The sequence below is a fragment of the Falco punctatus genome (genome assembly GCF_963210335.1).
Source record: "Falco punctatus genome assembly, chromosome: 3".
NCBI classification, from domain to species: domain Eukaryota; kingdom Metazoa; phylum Chordata; class Aves; order Falconiformes; family Falconidae; genus Falco; species Falco punctatus.
This window is the reverse complement of record NC_137582.1, coordinates 83371263-83393393: the sequence shown is the minus strand read 5'-3', so window position 1 is coordinate 83393393 and position 22131 is coordinate 83371263. Positions and strand designations below refer to the sequence as shown.

At 38.7% G+C, this 22131-nt stretch overlaps 2 protein-coding genes across 8 annotated transcripts; both read left to right on the top strand.

Moving 5' to 3' along the window:
• Positions 1–15: 15 nt before the first annotated feature.
• LOC308061714 (carboxymethylenebutenolidase homolog) lies at positions 16–9712 on the top strand. 5 transcript variants are annotated; one of them, XM_080382071.1, is made up of 5 exons: positions 16–807; positions 1376–4166; positions 6851–6994; positions 8663–8805; positions 9572–9712. In XM_080382071.1, exons 2-5 carry the CDS (start codon positions 3952–3954, stop codon positions 9670–9672), a joined length of 603 nt encoding a protein of 200 aa, XP_080238197.1. In that variant the 5' UTR covers positions 16–807; positions 1376–3951; the 3' UTR covers positions 9673–9712. The 5 variants fall into 5 exon arrangements, with proteins under 5 accessions (XP_080238197.1, XP_080238198.1, XP_080238200.1 ...); XM_080382074.1 differs by lacking the exon at positions 16–807 and adding an exon at positions 5377–5440 and having other exon boundaries at positions 4086–4166; XM_080382075.1 differs by lacking the exons at positions 16–807; positions 1376–4166 and adding exons at positions 4174–5262; positions 5377–5440.
• On the top strand, positions 7055–21513 carry CMBL (carboxymethylenebutenolidase homolog). Of its 3 annotated transcripts, none has more exons than XM_080382063.1 (9): positions 7055–7707; positions 9719–9901; positions 10351–12311; positions 13731–13821; positions 16281–16503; positions 17291–17398; positions 18487–18629; positions 20090–20181; positions 20604–21197. In XM_080382063.1, the coding sequence occupies exons 5-9, from the start codon at positions 16289–16291 to the stop codon at positions 20721–20723; spliced, it is 678 nt and encodes a 225-aa protein (XP_080238189.1). In that variant the 5' UTR covers positions 7055–7707; positions 9719–9901; positions 10351–12311; positions 13731–13821; positions 16281–16288; the 3' UTR covers positions 20724–21197. The 3 variants fall into 3 exon arrangements, with proteins under 3 accessions (XP_080238189.1, XP_080238187.1, XP_080238188.1); XM_080382061.1 differs by lacking the exon at positions 20604–21197 and adding an exon at positions 21209–21513 and having other exon boundaries at positions 7542–7707; XM_080382062.1 differs by lacking the exons at positions 7055–7707; positions 9719–9901; positions 10351–12311; positions 20604–21197 and adding an exon at positions 21209–21513 and having other exon boundaries at positions 12364–13821.
• Positions 21514–22131: the final 618 nt, after the last annotated feature.

The following is a 22131-nucleotide window of genomic DNA, read 5'->3' as shown; positions in this document are numbered from 1 at the left end:
GGGTTAACATCTCCTCGGCCGTACTTGCTCCAGGAGATGCCCACGAGGTGGAGCCCCTCTCCCTGCTTGTCATGAAACAGACTTTCTAGGGGCTCCAACCACAATAATCAACACCCTGAGCGGTCCCAGGCAAATCCCGCAGTAAAGGTACACCGCTGCCAGGAAACCTGCCTTCCTGTTAAGCGGGGAGCTGCAGTGAGCGAAGCTGCTGAACGTTGCCCCTGCGTGCAGCAAGGCACTGCAGCCTGCTGGGTTATGATACAGGGAGGGATGCCACCTCCTCCTTGGAACTCGATTCAGAGGGAGCCCTGGCCATGACACATCGTCACACCCTGAATTTCATTTTGCACGGCTGAATGTTTATCGGTTTATCTCCTGTACGTGGCAAAATCAGATTGCCTTGGGACATCATTAAAACTTGATAAGCCAATGAGTTGGAAGAAGCATGATTTGAATTGTACCCTGAGGGTATTCTGTTTATGCTTGCTCATCGTGAGTAAGATCTTTTTTCCTCATATGAACAAATATAAATAGAGGTATACTGAACTGCTTAAGGGGATTTTAACCATGACAGATAGTATTAGTTCCAAAATGCTGAGTTAATCTCTTCACAATTCTCTGTTATTTAAACTTGATTGGCCAAATAGTGCAAAATAACACTAAAATGGCTCAGCAAACTAAAACTCAGTTGAGGAGGGATGCACCTTAGGCAACCCAAATATATATCACTGAAGAAGTAGCATTCAAAGAATAGCACCTAGTAAATCTGAACTTCTGCCATCCAAGCATCGCCAGTGCTCATTAAAGGTAGGGAAAGCCTCTGCTATGATACAGACTGTAGTGGAGACCATTTTTTCCAGTTTCATGTCTGGCACTCCTATCACTTGTGGATCAGAGCTCCCTGGATGAGGCAACAGGGAGCTGCTGCCCTGATGGCATGCCACAGAGGAAGCAGGAAAAGGGCTGATGAGGTGTTTATGAGTAATGGGAAGAATAAATGGAGGGATGAAGGAGAAAGCACAGAAGTGTTTCAAACTAGAGCTGTTTTGAGCCTTGTTTCCTATTTCATTGTTGATGCTGTAGCCCTAGGTTTGCCACTGTGGTGGGAGAACAGCACAGATGCTGTTGTGCTATGGCCGCAATATTAGAAGTTCAGAGATTGGACTCTGCCTAAACTGGGTCTTAACAAAATTGTTTTGCTATTAGGCTTTATTTTATAGATGGCGCTTATGTGATAGCCTAAATCTGGAAACTGGGAAGAGTAAATCAAGGCAATGGAAATGCCAGATATCTTGTTTGGGCTTGATAAAATGTGACAAAGTGTCTAAAACTGTGAGAATGTAAAGTATAGTGGGTAATTTTTTTTTTTTAAAAGGCAAGATATGCAGCATTTTGAAGTCATGGTGAAACTTACACTTCATGAAGCTTTGAAAAAAAAGTCAAAAGAGATGACAGTGCAGCTGATTTCTTAGGTGGAAATCAAGCCTGAGTACTTGGTACGTTAAAAGTCTTCATGTGTCTGAACGAAGACATGTTTGAACTGTATTTCATTTGAAGTTTCACAAATGCAAAGAGTTGATCTAAACTGCGAATACAGTCAGATTCCTAAACTAACAACCTTCTGCTCATTAAATCTGTGGTGATTGAATTACATGTAGGTGAAAATTAGAATTCAATTAACAAGCAACTTTGAAAACATAGGTTCTTGCAATTTTTATTTAAATGTGTTTTTAGCTGTACCATGTAAATTCAGTGGGGTGTGGTGAGAAAAATAGTGTTTTGCTCATGGTCTACTCAACATCTCTGTTAATCCCTTCTGTGAACTATTACGTAATTTTGGAAATCTGCGTCCATGTTGGTTTAATTAGTATTTTTTACCAAGCACACGTTCTGTTCAAAGGAAGGTTATGCTGTGCTTTCTGGCTTGTTTGTAGGGATAGCCTCAGCAATACAAGATGATTTACTGCTTTCTGTGAATAATTTGTAAACATTCTTTGAGTCATTAAGTTTTTTAAAAAAACTTATTGATGCAGCACATTGGTTTTGTTTATTAAATACTGTTATTTTAGTTTAAACAAAGCTTGTGTTTAAACATATATTTAAACAGATATGTTTTAAAAGAAAGAAGTCTTTTACTTAAATAGAAATCAATTTTTGTTGGTTTACTGCTCAGATGAACTGCTTGTGAAGGAAAACAGTTGGCAAGCATGATGGTAGGAGAGTTGTTCTAAATCTGGCCAGTTATACAGAGTGTGTTTAAAGCCTCAGGCCTTTGCTTTGCCTGAGATTTAGAAAAGGTACTTTTGCCTCATTGTAATGTCAGTCAGTCTAACTGGCAAGTTAAAGTCCAGCTGCATCTTTTGGAGATTATGTGGTGATTGATTGCAGAAGGTCAGGAGGCAAGCTTTGTTCGGAAAAGTCATTGTTGGGAAACGTCCTTGAAGGGGGCCAGTTCTTGGTGCTGGGAACCTCTCCATGTATCACTGCAAAGTACATAGTCCTGTGAAAAGAGCATAACTGGTGTAAAGAGGCAGCATTCAGGGTAATTTGTTTTCTTGTTTACTGTGTTTTCTTGTTTTGTTTTTAATGCCATTTACCATGTTACACACTTGCAGAGAAATTGAAGAGGGCAGGGAGTACTGGGAGTGTATTAAAGGTCTTATTTGACATCTGTCTGAATTAGAAAATCTAGAAGGGGATAAATAGTTTAGATATATTGCTAACAAAGAATAGTTAAGCATTGAAGAGTGCATTTTATTTGTATTGCCAGCATGCTGCATTTCACTTCAGTAACAGGACCAGCCAGACCAAGGAATATCATTCCAGCGCATGCATTTGCACAGGAAGAGAGACTAGCTCTTGTTAGTAAGCAAACGGTGCCATTTTTATTGCTTAAGAGTGGTGGCAGGCCTAGGTTAAACAGCTTATCAGACTAAGGTAGAAAAAAAGGCTCTGTGTATGACCACCTACTGCTTGGTGGAGGGGAAAGAGGTGGGGGGGCACCAAAAGTTAGTTGGGTTTAAAGAGATGCTACAGAGGCCTATCTCCACTTGAAAGGAACAAGAAATTAAGCTGGGCTTGGGGAATTCTTCTGAGAAGACCTCTTTGGTCATAAACTCTTCAGAAACCTTTCTTCACTTGAGGAGAAATGGAGCAGTTTCCAGTTTGTCCTTTAAAATGTATACCTCTAGAGAGAAGTTACGTATCTGCGATGTATGAGAATTTGTTATATGCACAACATTGGTGTACGTCTCTGTATTCCTCTGACCGCTCTTAGTTCAGATTACATAGCACGTAACTCAGAGAAAACCCTCTGCTGATTTACTTTCTCGAGTTGATTGTTAGAACTTTTAGAGATGTCAGTTAATGATGGGTTCCCTGAGAAAGGACTGTATGCAGCAGGTGGTACAAAGGACCAGAAAAGTGCATGTAGGGCAGCAGCCTTGGATTCCCCATGGAGCAAGGGAAAGGGGACATGCACGATGAAAACTTGAGGAGAAAAGGTAGTCAGAAAAGCAGTGTGTTGACTGTGGGGTTACCAGGTGCCGGCCTGTGAAGAGGAGATGTAAGACCACGTGAGAGGAATTGTTATGAAGCACAGTGTGTGGGGACATCACATAGTAGTTATCACACACTGGATTGCTCCAGGCAGAAAGCTAGGAATGCTGGACTGACATAAGCCTTTCTTCTGGCCTTACCACACTCTGGCGCTGTGATGACTGACCTGGAATTCATGAATATTTATGGCAGCCAGAGAGGGCTGGTGTCAAGAGCCTGTTTACAATAAACACCTGGAGCTTTAACTTCTAAACTTGCAGTATCAGTTGGGTATTACTAGGTGTCTGGAAGGGGCTGTGGGGGCTGCTTGAAGATTATGATCCATGATTACAGTTGTTACTGAAAATAAATTATATTACTGTTTGTCCTTTTTGCTTTCCTGCAGATTCCTAGATGCCTAATGAATTGAGGCGCTGCCCATGTGATATTGGAGACAGGTTTGGTTACGAGGGTGGTGGGCAGGAGGTGCAAGTTGAGCACATCAAGGCGTATGTTTGCAAACCACCTGCCAGCACAGATAAAGCTGTGATTGTGATTCATGATATATTTGGATGGCAACTCCCAAACACCAGATACATGGCTGATATGCTAACGACTAGTGGATACATGTAATAAATCTTTTCTTCTCCAAGAAATCCCACTCTTTATGATTTCTAGCCTTATGTTAGAACTGTTACTCCCATTCATTAAACTATTACCAGGGCAGTTTGAGTGATGTATTTCCATAATTCAAAACCACAAAGGAACATTGCTGTGAAATGATGCAGAGCACAGTATGCTTCCGTTGTAATTTGCTGTTTACAGAACTGACTGCACATATAGAATATATAGAATATTAAGAACATGATGCAGTAAAAAGTGATTCTGATAATTTTTCCAGCAATGTGAGATGGCTTCGAAATATGTTCTGAAACAGAAGTGTGTATTCTGTTTTTAGAAATCTTTTAAAAGTAAACAGTCATTCAAGGTAAATTATATGACGTACTTAAAAAAATTGTCATTGGCAGAAATATGAATGAATGTCATGTATTTTGAATATGATATTGAATGTACACACTGAATACGTGCATATGAACGTTTCATATGCACACAAGGGGTATTAAATACAATCCCCTTCGCCCCACAAATCTTTCACACTCATTTTCAGTGCCCTACAGCAGTTACATTCCAAAATGCAGCCATGTCTTGCAGTAATGGGATACGCTGCAAGGTACTCCATTTGCAGTACACATTACAAACATTGAGACTGGCCTGCAGTTCCAAAAAGCAAACCTCCACCTAATTCTGTAGTGGTCTAGTTTGGAGAGTTGGTGCCTTAACTATTCTCAGTCTATGGAGTGTGAGAGAAGACGTCAGCAGACAGTTGCCATGTGGCTGAGATCTGCCTGTGGAGCTGAAAGGAGCTCTGTGTCTCTGCAACATAAGGATACTACCATTGTGAGGATTAGGATTTTCTGATACACTGGAACAATGAACTGGTCATTAGTCTGCTCCTTGCTACTGTCTTTCCTGAGGACTGGACATCCTCTGTTCTGCTGTGTGATTGGAAATATGTTTGTCTTGTGACCAAATGCAATCATTCATGAGGCTGGACGTAAACCTCTCATGCTGTGCAGGATACTGGCAAATCACTAGTATGACAGTGTGCTTCCTTATTACAATAAGAGTCCGCTCAGTCAAAAGTACCCAGTGTCTGATGAGTTGGTATGTCTTCACACTACCTTACCTCCTCTAATTTTCTCCTGCGATTCATGCCACGTCATACTTTGTTTTGTAATATCTTCTTTCCCTCCCTCCACCTGTACTGCTAATCCACAGTGGTCAACGGAAGAATGCTGGTGTTTCAATTGCTCAAGGCAGGAGGAGAGCTGAGAGTTTTCAGGTAGCAGTGACTGAATGAAGAGAGGCCGTGCATGTCTTCCCTGATTGCTTTAAGATGCTGCTGAACTGGTACTGGTATTGAGAGGAAAATAGCTGTATGTTTTCCTAGTGTGGATGAGCAGCTATGAGAGCTGTATTTCAGAGACCACATTAAGACTGGTGGCTTGTAGTGTCTTATCAGGCTAGTCTGAGTGGGGAAGAACCTGTTCTTCTACCTGGTCTTGGGAAGGTTCACTTTCAAAGCAATACGTAGCCCTTCTGCCCTTCTGACAGGTACTTATCCAAAGGCTGTGCAGTTTTGCCTATACCTATACCTTTACAAACACCAGTATGCTGTGGATGTCACTGTTGTTTTTTTTCACAGAAATGATCAAACACCATTGAAAAAAAATAAAATGCTTGCAACATAGTTTGGTCTGCTTTAGGCCAAGCTGATCCAGTCATTTCACCGTGATCATTAAGATACATACGGTGTGTCTGAGGACGGAAAGAGCCAAAGGCATTCAGTAAGTGAATGATGATCATAGTTTCCCAGGGATCCCATTGTTTCCCTGTGGGCTGGACTTGGGAGAACACCCAGCAGCATCTGGGGGTGACCTAGTGCTGGCAGCCTCCAGAGTCCATGCTTGTTTCCTTCTGCATGAGGAGACGGCATTATCCACTAGTGACTGCACCACCACAACTCCGCTGCTGGCCACACAACACATTTCAGCTGAGGTCACCCTGAGCCAGGATTTGGGCACCCCTGTGACACAGGGAGTCTTTAGTTCTGAGTGGACTCCTACTGTACTTCCCTTTTTCCAGTCACCAGATGATGTCCCCAGAAAAATGCTCCTCCCTTTCTTCCCACACATTTTCTCTTCACTTGGTCTTTGCTGACCTCAGTCCATCAAGTGCTTGGGTTTTTTTCCAAGCCTTATAATACGCTCTGCAGTAAATAACTATTGTATCTAACTGTCTTTGTTTAAGTGGGACCCATTAATAATGGATTTATGTTAAATGGTATTATGTTGTACGCAAAATCTATAATTGTTATAATCAGGACCTAGTCTGATAATCTTTTACAAGATAATCTATTGGTTTACTGTGTATAGTTTCAAATTATGTACTCACAGCAGGTAAAATACTAGGGATAAAAATATTTGTATTTTCCAGATTTGTATCACAAATTATGTGGTTTAGTAATTGAAAAAAGCATATATAGATACCTATAAATAATTTCTAAAGCTCATAGGCATTTCTGTAGAATAGTTAACAATGATATTTAAAAACATTGTTTTCTTAGAAAAAAGAAATCAAAACAAAATTATGCCTGGATAGAAACTTTTCATGCTATGAAGGGTCAAAAAAATCTCAGTGATTGATTAATTAATTCAATTTCAATTTTTTGTGTGTGTGTCTGTGTGTGCAGAGCCATCTGCCCAGACTTTTTTGTGGGAAGAGAAACGTGGAAGCCTTCTGATCACTGGTCCAAGTTTGATGATTGGCTGAAAACTCAAGATACTAGGAAAATAAACAAGATGTCAGGGAACTGGATATCCCATTGCCTGCTGCTGTCAGATACTGCTTTTTTTTGTTGTTGTTTTTGTTTGTTTGTTTGTTTGAGATTGGATGCAGCTAATCTACCAGTGAAGGTGGTCTTTTTTAATGCCTCCTTAAAGTGGATGGAATCAGTGACCTTTTATTTTTGCCTTGAATAGAGTTCAAGAACAACTCTCAGCAGTGGCTTAGGGAAGAGTTTTGTCAACTGATGTTGATAACATCAGCTGTTATAGACTTCAAGTTGTTTCCTCTGCCTCAAAAAGCATGGTTTAAAAATGACCTGTGACACAAGCAGTGAGAAAGCCTAGTTCTCATCTTGAGTCTCACTCTGTGTAACAGACTGGTATGTTAAGATATTGTATGGAAGGAAGAAATTAGTTTTTGATTGCGCCTAGCACAGTGTAACTGGCCCCAGGTGGCTGATCATCTGTTGTCACGGTGCATTAAGGGCCGGCGGCTCCCCAGGGGACAGGGTGCTGGGAGCCAAGAGGAGTATCAAGTCTTCCCCTCCTGTGTGCAATGCTGCCCAAGCACTTATCAGCAAAGACCTGTCAGTAGCAGAGGTGCTGTGCTGCCTTGATAGCACAGAAGGAAACTCTTGGCAAGACAATACTGAGAAGTGATGAGTCTAATTGGAGACCAAACTAATTAACTTCCTGGGAGAGCAAATATCTTTCTTGGACTTTGGTAGTAGCTACATTGAAGGTTGCTGGGCTCAGGTATTTGGTAAGAAGGTTATGGGAGACATAACTGAATCCTTTCCAGAGAGCTCCCCTCCTTTCTCAGAGGGGTCAGTTGTCGTGGAAACTTTTTAGTTTGGAATCTGTCCCCTGTCTGCTGCAATGGGGAGGAAGGGTTGGGCTCTGCCTGGTATTTCTTACAGGCGATTCACGTTTCAAGTGTTAGCTCCAGTGAAGAAAGAATTTTTTGGCACTTAATTTTCTTCTGTCTGTGTGTGTTGGTGGATGATGTGGTATTTGCGAGGCTGATGTATTAAGGGTGTGTATAGCTTGCGTGCCTCAGGGGGCAAGGAACTGGGGCTGAAAATATAGTTTTGAGGTGATATAACTGCCACCAATACTTTCTCTTTACTGCTTCTGCATGGTGACATCTGCTTCAGGGGTAAATGTGTTTTTTTCAGAATACAGAATCTTGGTAAGGTGTATTTCAAGCTACATTATAAATTCTGAAAAGATCTACCTTGTTTGTTACATTGACTTTCCTGCAGCAAATATATGGGATTAGCTTACAGTTATTGTCAGCATTTTGACTGTCTAACGAATAGTATTCTCTAGAGAGGTTTTATTACTTTTTCTATCTACATTTACAAAGCAAAACTTCATCAGCTTCTTTTAACCCTTAGATAGGTGTTTAATCAATCATCTACTTTCCATCTCTTTAGGTTTCCTTTGATATATGTTGATCACATTGCATTATTATTTAATTCCATTCAGGTATTTATTTTTTTTTTCTCTCTTTCTGATTATTTCAGATTAGCAACCCCTACCATTGGTCTGAAATAATGATTTATTTAAAGTATGTGAAAGAAAATATAGTAACAGCATGATATAGGGATCTCTATGTTTTATGTATCTTCTATGCATCTCTAGATTTTCTTTTCACATTTTCAAATACTGGTTTTACAATGGGTGCTTAATTCTCATTTGCTTGTATGTTCCAGAGAAGCTGATGCTGTGCTTAAATATCTAAAGGAACAGCATGGTGCAAAGAAATTAGGGGTCATTGGTTTTTGCTGGCGTGGTATTGCTGTATCTCACCTGATAATGACATGCCCGGAATTAAAGGCTGGCGTATCTCTCTATGGTAGGTAAATACAGGGATGTAATACAAGCAGGTACACATGCATATTATATTGCTTAAGTACTTGATCGAACATTGTTTCTTCAAACCAGGCTGTCAGCTGATGAAGAGAGGTATTTTCAGCTGAGTAGGGAAGATATTACGCGAAGACAGTGGTGAAGGTTTTTGCTCCTAGTTTCAGAATGGGTCATAGCAGACATCTCTATTTCAGATCTGGACGGACATATGTGTTGTCCTTTGGTCACCTTCCTGATTTAGCTCCCTTTTCCTGTTTACTACTGCTCTGCATGCTGCAGAGCTAGAAATTCTCTTAGGAGCAGAGTATTATTTTTGCTGTAGCTCTGCGAGGTTAGATTGTGATTATTTTAACACCAGCTTTCCTCTTATGCTCTGCTCAAGAAGTTGGGATAGCTAAGCTGCCCTTTGCTAACATTCTCAGAATGTAAATTTTGGACTATTCACTAAAGCATTGACTTTCCCAGCCAGTCAAAACATTCAAGCTTGTATGCACAGAAGGTATTTTTCAAGTCTTATTAAGTCAGATATTGTCTGTATCTTAAGAAAATGGCTTAAATAGACTTACAATCTTGGAAGGTATTCTACTAGGAGTCATGGTTACAGTAGCTTGAAAGTAAAGCTAGTGTGTATGGCTGCATATTGCATGAGACTTGAAAACTTTTCACTGCAGAAGCAGAGTGCTGTATTTGAAGCTGGATTTCACCTTAAAAGTCAATCGTGATTTTTTTTTTGTTTCTTTAATGTTTTCTAGGACTAATCAAGAATTCTGATGATATACCCACTTTACTGAACCCTACGTTTTTCATTTTTGCTGAGAAAGATGATTTCTTTCCCCTTCATCAAGTATGCTAATAACCTCTGTCTTCTTTCATTTTTGCATGTTTAAAATTCCATCCAGAATTCGGAATCAAAACTCAGCCTCATGATACTGCTTGAAGGCCAAAAATTAAGCAGAAAAATGGAGCAGAATGCGGCAAAACAGAACAGGAAGGCTAATGTAACCTAGGCAAAGAATGAAAACTAGATATTTTTTTTTCTTCTTAAGCCTCGTTCCTTTGTAAAAGTATGGCTAGTAACCCAGGTAAGAAAGCTTTATCAAAATGTCATCGCTTTTTTGAAGTATTGTACTCAGAGAGCTATCCTTTGCTGGATGATACTGTTTTCTATTGGTCATAGAAACCCATAAACCATGTAGGATACACCACATTCCATCCACAGGTGTTGTTAGAAGCTTTTGTTCAGTTGTAGTGTATTTGGCATTGCTATATATTTCACATATAGGAAGTACTTCTGTCCATATCTTTGCAGATTGTTGACCTGCCTTTATATTCTAACAAATTTTCTAGACCCTTACTGCAAAGCTGTTTTTTCTTTATATAATTTTACTTTTTGTTTTGCCCATATGAAGCTTGGTTACTAGTTTCTAGCCTGAATTATACATTAGGGAGTTGGATTATGAATAAGATGAAGAGTGGTAGCATGTGTAATATGGCTATACTGATATAGTTACGACTGTGCTCTTTATTACAGGTCACCCTGCTGGAGCAGAAGCTACAGAAACAAATTGTGAAGTCAATTATGAGGTTAAAACTTATCCTGGACAAACTCATCGTTCTGCACATCACAGAAGAGAAGACAGCAATCCTCAAGATAAGCCTTATATTGAGGAAGGAAGAAAGGATGTGATCAACTGACTGAATAAATACATTTAATAGAAGAACAAGCAACTTAAATTGTAATCCAGTTATGTAATACACTGTGCAGATTTTTGATGACACATTTTAGAAAACTGAGGGGAAGTTTTGTTGAAATAGAAATCAAATAAGTAAACAGATTATTTTAGATGTTTTTGTCAGTAGATTCTAATGGATACTTCCATATTATGTTCTTTTGAAGAAGTCTTAGATTTCACTTAGCAGTGTCATGTTTTAATATTCTCCAGTTCCTTGAGATTTATCTGAATGTTTGAAATGAGACTAATGTTAAATTAATCTATTTGTGTATTATGGCCACTGTTCATCTAATCTACATAAATCACAAGTTCAAAATTTAGGGACACAAATACATTGCTTGGTGAAACTTATTTTGAAAGACTAGGCTTTCTTGATTGGTATGGTGGTGGCGGATTCGTATTTAACAGGTGACGTAAGTGGGCATATCTTGTGGCTAAGGTTGTCCAGATGGAGTACTACTTTCTCAGATTACCTCTGGTTCTGTGAAACACTGTAGGTGATTTCCTGGTCAGTTTAGGAATTCAAAAGTGCAGTGCAATCTGCAGACAAGGCATTTTAATGTGTGGCTTACAACCATGGTTGCTGCTTAAAGAAGAAACGGTACATGATTTTTGCATAATGCGTCTTGTTACATAATTTTCCCATTGATGATACGAGAAAAATCTAGTGTTGCATCAGCTCCAGATTGCATCTAGTCATCGCCCAGCCTCCGTCAGGGGCCAGCAGTGGCTGTGCAGGGAATTGTCCCTCTCACTCCACGATCTGGCAGCCAGCTGCTCAGGACGAGCTGTGCCTGAGATGGATGTTGGCACTGGAGCAGTGTGTTGAATGGACGGACCTAGCTTCTGTGGATTTGCCAGACCCTTTTTGAACCTGCTTGAAATGCTGACCTTTAGTGCATTTTATGACAGTGACTTCCATGGTTTAATTTATGCTTCATGGGGAGAAAGGCTTGCATTCATTAGTTTGAAACCAGCTGCCTAGTATCTTCACAGGGTGCTGGTACTTATAAAGTTGTAAGAAAAAGAAAACAATGTTATGTCCCTTTTCACCTTCTCAGTGCTACTAATAAAGACTGCTATGTGCTTTAATGGGGAGAAAATGTAATTTAGGAAAGTCTTAATTTTACTAAAGACAATCTCTGAAATTAAATATCAGAGCAACATACATTGTGGTGTGTCTCATGTAAAAATTAACCATCTCTTTCTCAATGGGATTTTAATTTCTTTTGCTTTTTCCCATCCATGTTTTCCTCCTTTACATGCTGGTAATGGCCCTCTGTCTTTCCCATGGGGAGGTCTTCAGAGAATTCTGGCTTGCAGCTGCCTATTAACTGTTGTTCTTCATACAATACCATCTATATGTAATGTATTAATCCAGCTGTTAACCTAGGTGATACTGCTCTCATAACACATTTTTGCAGGAGATGAGTGTAGAAGTCTGGAATTTTATTGTACCTTAATTACCCTGGTGTAAAACCTGGATAACTCAAGATTAGTGGAGTTCCATTAGCATTAGCAGGTTAGCCTAATGTGCAAGAGGACGATCAGGGCATATATTTAAAGAACAGCAGTCATTCATAAATACTGAAACGGCATGTGTTCTGTAACACTAACACCGTGACTAAGCAAAAAGAAAAAACCAAACTGAGATGCAGCGTTTGTTTGAAGTGAAAGGGTAGCTACGAGTTACTACAAGTACAACCAAACCATGAGAACTGTAAGTCACTAAGAGTTGGAAATGCGCGATCCAAAACAGGTATGTGTTTACAGTACAAACTGCAACCAACTGCATGTACAGAGGTCATTAATGTGTTGAATTAAGTTTTGACTTTGAAGTAAAAAAGCTGCATGGCTTGCCTATCAAGGAACATGAAACAATATCAAAGTAAAAGCCATTTAATTTCTAGAGTTTAATGTTAGTATTATGGTAAAGGGGAATAGTCTTATGTGTAAAGAAAAATTTCCAGAGCCACATTATTGTGACTGAGAGAGTGGAAATGTAATTAAGCAATTCCATTGATTAAGCCAAGAAGGCTCTGCATACATTGCTGTCTTTTTTCTTTTCTAGGAATGATCTAAACTGCCATTTTTTCTCTCATGTATTTTACTACTGTTCTTTGAAGTTGCTATGGAGTAATGAAGCTCCCTGCATGCTATAATGTGTTGTTTGTAGTATGCAAGTGGGAAAAGCCAAAAAATCAGACCAAAACAAAAGGGTGGGTTTTGAACCTTATGACTTCACTCTGGAGTTCTTTGGTAGGCTTTTTAAAAATTTGACTTTATTTTTGGAATTGTAAATAAAAAGCACTGACTTAGAACACGGGAAAACAGCTTACACATGAGGACTGAATTGTAAGGCTGGTTGCTTTCCTAAGGCAAAAGTGTGGTAGGCTAAAATGCATTTAGTGCTTCTTTTTAGACGTGCCTCTGAGGAAACAGTGAATTTTGGATTGCTAATATCCTTAGATAAAGCTTGTTACAGAATAATCCTAATAATCCAAAAAAAAGAAAATCATTAGTATGGGAGGGATACAAGGATCATGCAGTCACTTTAATTCAAAAGGAAAAAAAATGTATAAAATATCCTGTGAAAGGATACAAATGTATTTTAAACACTTATATGTACAGTGGTCTACAAAACTGTTACCTTTTTACATATTATTTATTTTCATTCTGAAAGAGAAAATATTTTCCCCATACTATATAAGCTTTATCTGTATACAGCTTTGAAATGATAACTCTACTTCACTGCTTCACACCTCTGATGACTTTAGATATGTCTTTTACCAATGGATAAATAGTCTGAGGAAATAATGCCAACATAATGTTTAAAAGTGATACCACCTTGACCTTTAAAAACAAAGGAGCACCCTTTAAAAAAAAGAAATCGTCTAAATGAATTGGTCAGCTACATTAATATGTTTCCTAAGCTGAAAAGACCTCCAATGCTCAATATCATTTTGTGTAAGTTAAAAAGAGGCTTTGGTACTCAGCTATTGCAGTGCTCCTCACAGCAGCACACCCTGCCTATGCTAGCAATAAAATCAACGGCTTTAAAAAGAGAGAACTTTCAACTTTGTCACTCTGCAATACGCAGAGATAAGGGCAGTAACTTACGTAACTCTTATTTGAAGAAACCTGATGCTTACACTCACCGCTTTCATTTTTGAGTTAGCACTTCCTTTTGGGATCACATTCAGCACTAACCATCCACGCTGAACTCTTGTGACTCGCCTCTACTATCTCACACACTCGCTGTGCTACAGGTATGTATTGGTTTTGTTTGGTTTTTTTAAACTTTCATGGCTTTTCCTCCTAAGAAATGTAAACAAGTGCATGCTGAGGTCTGACTCAGCATGTTCCGGGGACTTTCATTTTTATGTAAGTGCTTTTTTAAAGAGTGCATGCTGATTTAAATGCTATCGGGGGCTACTTTTTTCCCCTAAATGTTTGAGATGATGGTTCAGAAACCTGTTATTTTCCCTGCTGAGGTGAGGAAGACCTCTCAGGAGGAGGACTCAGGAGAGTCTGTTGGAAGTGAAAGAGCTGCACAGCACTATCTTCATATTTCTCTGGTTGTAGGTTCATGTTTCTGAAAAACGAAGTTACTGTTTGTTCTTCGAATAAATGCTCAAGTACTTGCAGGTGGAGGTGGTGGAACACCAAGGCTATGGGTTTACAGATATAAACTAATAGCTTTGATGGATGTATGGAGGGGGCTTAATTTTTAAGGAATGTTTCAGTAACATCTTAGAAATGGAAGAAGATCCTGTTTGTATGTAATGCATACTATGGCAAATGTTGAAACACTGGAACGTTTTGACTACGCTACAAAGCTTGCGAAGTCTGTATGGCTTATAAACCACACAAGCCAACACTACTCCTCACAGGCTTGTGTCCGGAGCTCTTTTCCTCAGCTGCTATATCTGCATCTTTAAATTTTTTATGTTTTAGATGTTGCTTTACGTTTTGTCAGCTAATGTGAAATGTTTGCAACTAAAGCCTTTAAGGACTGGTGAAGGTATTGCATTTGTGTTTCTGGAGTTCTGAAATGTATGTTTCTTTAATATTAAGTTTCTGGGTTTATTATATTTTTTTGATTTTAGTCTAATCAAAAGGAAATGGTTTGTGAATGGAAAGTTAGTTATCAACTCTAAACTGTATTTTGTCTTATATACTTACCTATTAATATTTCTTTTGTGGTACATTTATTTTAAATCACAAGTCTTATACATGAGACTAGAACATGTGAAAAAAAACACCTCTGGGTGGGTGTGGCTTATTTTTTTTTAAAAAAAATATAGTAGAGGATTAGTATATATGTGTGCCCAGAGTTAATACAGCTTTTGAACACAATAAAGCTTGTCTTGAATTGATCTGTGAAAATGAAATCTCACAGGACCTGCAACCCTAGCTCTGCTAGTACCTTTTGGGATAGTCTGAATTTTAAAGTCTGCCAATCCAGAGCATCTTGGTCTCTGGAAATCTGTGCAAAACTCCTGGTTGTAGGGTTGCTTGTTTGTTTGTTTGTTTTCCTAAAGCTGTCCTTTTAGTGCCACAGCTATTTAAGTCCCACTATGTCAGGGACTGTTCAGTAATCTGCTTTTTCCCATTTCTCTGTCAGTGTATTCAACATAGTAAAGTTTGAACATCCTTCTTTCTGTAGTAGCAAAGTTTTCTTAGTACACAAAAATTATCGATAGAGCATTTAGGTAAAGCTTTATCTAAATTCTCTTTGTGTTCTTTAATAATTTGCAGATGCTCTGTGCACGTAAGGTCAATGGCATAAGATCATTAACTTGAGACCAAGATGCTACATAAATCTCTGTTAGAATCTGCTGGCATTTTTTGACCTTTGTGAATTGCTTGTTTTAGTTTAAGCAATAGTTTGTAAAAAATTAACTATACCCTACTGTTACATTCCTGATAAAACATTTGCCTCAACTGAAGGAATTTTTCGTTATGTTCAGTTTTCTTTTTTCCTGTCTTAGAGTTTGAATGCATTCCTTATTAATTATTAAATAAATACAATTTTATACTCTGGCTTTTGCTGGCATATTTTTCTTGGCACTTCCCTTAAGTATCCTCCTTCAAAAGTTTGCAATAGCTGAGGCTGAAGGTGGTTAGAAAAAGGATTTCTTGACACTGGAAAAGTAAGCTATGGAAAATCTTAAGTCTCTGAAGAAAAATACCATGTTTAATCTAAGTGTAATTATGTATATAATATATGTAATAGAGTAAGTTATATCTTTCTACACAGTAGCCATGTTGGGTTGGTTGTTTTTTTTTGAAAACACCAAGTCCTGTATTAAGCCTTTACAGTCCATGCTAAAGAAAGTTATGTATTCCTGACAAGGACATACACAAGATGAAGAGTGAAAGAACTGGTTTCATTGCTATTTAAATAATTTGTGATGGTTGTGTTGCTGGTTGGTCATAACATAATTTTTACTGTATTACTTACTGTAGAGCATGGAAGTCCTATTTATCTACCAGATTCCCTCTGTAGAGTTCATAATATAAGTAATTCTAATGAGATTATTGTTTATAAGAAAACCCCAGTGGGCTTATTAACTAATGTTGCATTTTAGGTCTAACAGTAATCAGCATGTTCAGAGTGTCACTGTAATGATTCAAAAATGGAAGTCTATGATACTACTGTGTTTTGATCTATTTCAGTATGGTATGCTGTGGTATTCACAACTGAATAATTTTTGTTCTTCAGTATCACGCATGGCTAATGAATCGAGGCCCTGCCCATGTGATATTGGAGACAGGTTTGACTATGGAGGCTGTGGGCAGGAGGTACAAGTTGAGCACATCAAGGCGTATGTTTGCAAACCACCTGCCAGCACAGACAAAGCTGTGATTGTGATTCATGATATATTTGGGTGGCAACTGCCGAATACCAGATACATGGCTGATATGCTAACAACTAATGGATACATGTAAGAAATGCTACTGTTTTCAAAGTGTCTTTTTAATAAGGAAGTTTGTTGAACCAACTATTTCCTGAATTTATATAAACCATACAAATAGAAATAATTTCATAGGCTTCCCTTACATGTTTCTCTGAAGAGCTTCCTGTTTCTTAAAACAGTGTAAGAAGTCTAACATAGGTGGGTAGTCCTACCACAGCGAGATAGTAGGCAAGCACAGAGGAAGAGAGGCCAAACAGGAAAAAATCTTGGTTTTATCTTTCACGCCTCATGAACCCAAAGCAGCCTGCTTCCTTCCTCCCAATGTAGCATCTGTGCAACTTTGCCATTACAGTAAAAATTCCAGAGAAGCTGAAAGTCACTCCATGAAGGTAAAGTGTACCAGCTTGTGTCAAAGAAAGAAATAAGTCCTCCAATATGGAAAAACCCATATTGGGTATCCTCTTTCCTGTATTACAGGATTAGCATTTCCTCTAGCCCAAATGTATGTACCATGTAAACTGTAGGGTTTTTGTTTGTTTGTTTGTTTACATTCAGTAGGAAACAAAGTATTTTCAATTGCAGTTTACAATTTGTCAGATTAATGAATTTTAACAGGGCAATATGTATCTAGAAGTTATGCTAAGTCTCCTTATTAGATGTAGAAAAATAATGAGGGTTGCTGTACAGTTTTGATGTAGATTAAATTCTATGTATATTCAACAAAATTAATTTGTTGTGTAGTACACACGGACTTCCCTTTAATCCTTTATCAGTATTATTTCATGGGCATAAAATGTTTTCATGTTTCTTGCAGAGCCATCTGCCCAGATTTTTTTGTGGGACAAGAAGCTTGGAAACCTTCTAATGACTGGGCAACTTTCAATGACTGGCTGAAAACCCGAAATGCCGGCAAAATAGACAAGTACAATCATTGTTCCCTATCCAGCAAGTGTACAACCTCCTTTTGTAGGGAATTTTGCTTCAGTAAGGATGCAGGTTTAGATCCTAAATTATTAATGGGTCAAATACAGCCGGATGTCCAAACCCAGAAATTTCATGCAGTTTGTGGGTCAAGCTCATGATTATGTGAGAGGTACTTTTTGGAGAAAAGTAGAACTTTGAACAAGAATAGAAGCACCCACTGTTTACCTGTGCAGAGGGTAGAAGTGAGATGAATGACTCAAAAGAAAAGAACCGTCAAAGGCTAGAAAATGCAGCTTGTTACTTCCACCTCGGTTTGATTCAGTTCCTGCATGTAGCCACAACTTCCGTGCATTTTAGATAGGGTGCAAACACAGTCCCCAAACACTAGGGAACATTGGCCCTGCTCCCCACCAGATCCCAGCTGGTTCAAAGAATACGACTTTCCCATTCTTCTAGCTATATTATTCCCATTTTTATCTGATGTGTAGCTTGATTGTATGTTACTGCTGGTTTTGAAGCAACAATCTCAAATCTACTTCCACAATTTCATTAAATATTTGTCTCCCTGATGAGAGATAGTTTACCTATAGTCACATCTGTGATCATGGGATGCTCTTGATGGGCTGTGTGTCTTAAACTTTTATTTGTGTTAGCCTATAAGTCCACTATTGCCATTTGTGAAATTAATTGGACTGCTGGTTATAAAATCACCTTAGGTTCCAGTAACAGAGTCTAGGAAGACTGATTTTCTCCTTTTTCTTCTCCCCTGGAGTTTCTCTTGTATTTTAGAAATGACTAGTAGTACACTAGTTGTACTAGTTGTGGGTTGACCCCAGACAGCAGCCAGGAACCTATACCGCCACTCCTCCCAGGAGGGACAGCGGAGGGAACAGGAGGAACAAAGCAAGAAAACTCATGGGTTGAGATAAAGACAGTTTGATAAGTGAAGTAAAGAGCAAAACCAGGAGTCACTTATCACCTCCCACAAGCAGACAGATGCCTAGCCAGCAGCTCTGAGCAGCAGCCACCTTGGAGGCCAGGGGAAGAGAGCTAGAGCCTTAATTTGCTTTCATTTACATGTCTCAGAGAGGTTGATGTCATCCTGAAGTATCTAAGGGAGCAATGTGGTGCAAAGAAGATTGGTGTCATTGGGTTTTGCTGGGGTGGAGCAGCAGTACAACATCTGATGCTGAAAAATCCCAATTTAAAGACGGGGGTGTCCCTCTATGGTAAGTCTCAAATACCTATTATGTTCTGAGCAGACGTGACTGGTGCAGGAACTTACTCTGTAGGAATATTCCTGTAACAAAATTCAGTGTGACATCTTATGGAAGAAGGTGATTTTATTCTATAAAATCTTTAAGCAATTTGATTTTGCACACTCACATTTTTGCACTTAATCATAACCAGCAAGATCTGTGCATTCAAGTGGCATGGCCACGATTGCTTCTGTGCTACATGGCATACAAGGGACTCCAAATGTCAAGGCCTCCCTATGGCTCAGGTTCCTCTTGGCTGGTGATGACAAAATGGTTTCTGGGTACATCTTTTATATCTTTTAGGAGCCAACAGTTACCATGAAGTGGATCTTTGCCACAGTATCTTGCTTACCTCAGTCTGTGTAAGTCAGGACAGGTGGCTGCCCACTGTCTGGTTTTCAGGTTTTGGTAAACCTATTTGGCACACATCGGTCCTCCGTTCGCCCGCTGGGCTAACAGGGAAAGACACGGCAGCAGTGATTTCCAACCTTTTTGCTGTCCTGTGGAGGGTCTTTTGCTGATGACTCATCTGGGCTGGGGGCTGCACAGGCTGCAGCCCTTCAGATCATGGCATGAACAACTTATTCCTCAATGTTACTGCTGGCAGTGGTCCCTTGTTATTAATGTGAACTGTTTTTAACTTTCTGTTTTAACCTTTGTACTCTCACACTTTTATTCTCAACGCATATATGCTACCCTTAATATTTTTGTTATAAAACTCTGTACTTCTCTATAACCCAAGGCAATTTATATTCAGTTGAGGTGAAAGGAAGTTGAATGTGTTTTTCCAGAATGATTGTGGGAACTATTTTGCTGCACTGATTTGCTGATCAGCTGAGTCAATTCTGCAGTGCTACTTGCTAACATATGAATAATTTTATTTTTCTGTTGTAATAATTGAAATAATGATAAGAGTGGCCAGGGTGGTAGCTGGTTAGTTTTTATATATATTAAAATATATTTTAATAGTAAAAATTACAATATCAATTTGTTATTAATTTATATCAGTATAAATCTATGTACACTGCAATTCTAACTATATGGACTGGTGAATATTTACAATAGTCTTAAAAATGGCCATGCCAGGCTAGAGGCAAGCAGCTCTGAAGTGTCCATCTTTCACAGGACCCTGTCTCTGACGGTGGTCAGAAGCAAGTGCTTAAAGAAAACCACAAGAACCAGGCAAATGTAACAATTCTTCCCTGACGTTTTCAGGCAGAGCTAGTCTTTCTGTACTGGATGACATCCCACATCATAGGAAGTTCTCACAACCGAAGAGACTTTTAAGCAAAGCATGTTTAATTCCATTACTTTATTTATTTATATATATATTATACACAAAATTACATTATTTTGACTGTAGAGTTGTGGTAGCGATTTAACCACTTGAAGTAACATGACTTATTGTATATGTGCTCATTCTTCCCTAGGTGTCATCAGGTTCTTTGAGGACAGATCCAATTTGCTTCATCCCACCTTCTTCATTTTTGCTGAAAAGGATGAACACATCCCATTGGAGCAGGTGAGTTTCGCATCAGAGATACTTGTCTTTTTAATGCTTTTCATGCTTGTTTTGTAATTTGATATTTAATTAAAAGAAAGTAGAAAACTAATTTGCACTTTTCTTCCCCTTTCACTCTTACAGTATTTCTACACAAATTTATGTTGTTTATGTCCAAATAAAAAAGTTTTACAGTGACACTAAAAAATATTTTCTGTTTCTGTTGCAAAATATGGGTAATTTCTATATGAGAGTTCCTAGGAGGAAAAGGACAAGAATACAAAGGAAGACTTTTGTCAAGTTTAGGATAGAAAACCCTCTTTAATCATACTGATGGTGCATAAAATCAGAAGAAAGTTCTCACCTGTACTGGTGGAATCACTAGTTCCAGGAGAATGAAAAAATCCTGTGACTATCCTTTTCCTTCTCCCACTGTCCTGCAGAGCTTCTCCTTTCTGGTACTCTGTCAACAGCCTTCCTGGGGAGCCTGGGTGGGGAATGGCTGGAGAAAGATGATTATCAACCAAGGGGATCAAAGAGGAAGACACGCCCTCATTGAGTGATGTTGGCTTTAATTATCCTGCCAAAAATGCCAGCAGCTTTGAACTGCTGATTTTGTATCTGTGCTTCTCCTCCCTCAATTTCAAATTAATTAAAAACCTTGCCTTGATTTTCTTTGTTTTTTTGGTGGGGCCTATCAGCAGTAACTTGTACAGTGATCACTACATGCGAACCTTCTGATGACGCTGAGTAATAGGTGTTTTTACCTTTACAGGTGTTATTACAGTAACCCGTATACTCTTTTGCAGTTTTATACAGTCACATGCTACTATTTTATTGGGGGGGAGGGGGAGCGGGAGGAAGCCTAGTTAAATGAAGTGTAGTAACAGAAATGCATTTGGGTATAAAATTAGTAGAAGAGAAAATGATGGCATGGACACACTGTGTCTGTCTCTCAGAAAAGTAAAAAACCAGGGCAATTTGAGGACTGTAAATTCATAACATGTTAACTCCGTACTCAGCCAACATGGAACATTCTGTGTTACAGGTCACTCTACTGGAGCAGAAGCTTAAACAAAACTGTAAAGTTGATTATGAAGTTAAAATTTACCCTGGACAGACACATGGGTTTGTACATCGCAAAAGAGAAGATATCAATCCTCAAGATAAACCTTACATTGAGGAAGGAAGAAAGGATATGATCAACTGGCTGAATAAATATCTTTAACATAAATAAATGCCCATAAAATAAATCCATTGTTGTAGGAAACCAGAAAATCATACAAACTGTATTGATTAAAATGTTCTTAAAACAAACAAAATATCTTATAAAACTCTTCTGCAATAACACTACTTATTTGCACTTGTCTTCTAAGTAGATGCTTAGAAATGGCTTTTCAAATGCTGAAAGCTATAAATGTAAAAATGTCTTTTATATTTAATCTTGTATGTTCAAATCATTAGAATCTCATATGGGATATTTTGTAGAATCTGAAAGTTTCACTTTTTTGTATTAATATCATTATGATAAGAAAGTCATTAAAACTCCACTCATGCTTGATAAATGCTCTCCAAAAAAGCCGTGTTTAGAGTTACTGAGCTGTGTGATTTTCAGCTTTGAGGTAAATATCAGACTGGTTTGAAAGGCTGGGATGTTTTCTTGGAAACAGGCTATCCTGTCCAGAATCCATAGAAACAGAGCTAGAAAGAGGGAAGGGGAAGAACAATAGGAAGAAGTGTATGCAGACTGGAAGTGGGCTGCAAAATTTGGAAGTCGTGACTGAAGTGACTAGAGGAACATGCAGGACCAGAGAAGAACTTGGACAAGTGAGAAGAGGGTAGGACACAGAGAGACTGTGAAGAGCACGAAAACTCAGAAGAGAAAGAAGAACAAGGCAGGAATAGGAGACTGCCATCAGACACACAGAGAGCATAGGAAGAAGATATGAGTGAAGTCTTCTAATCCCTTTT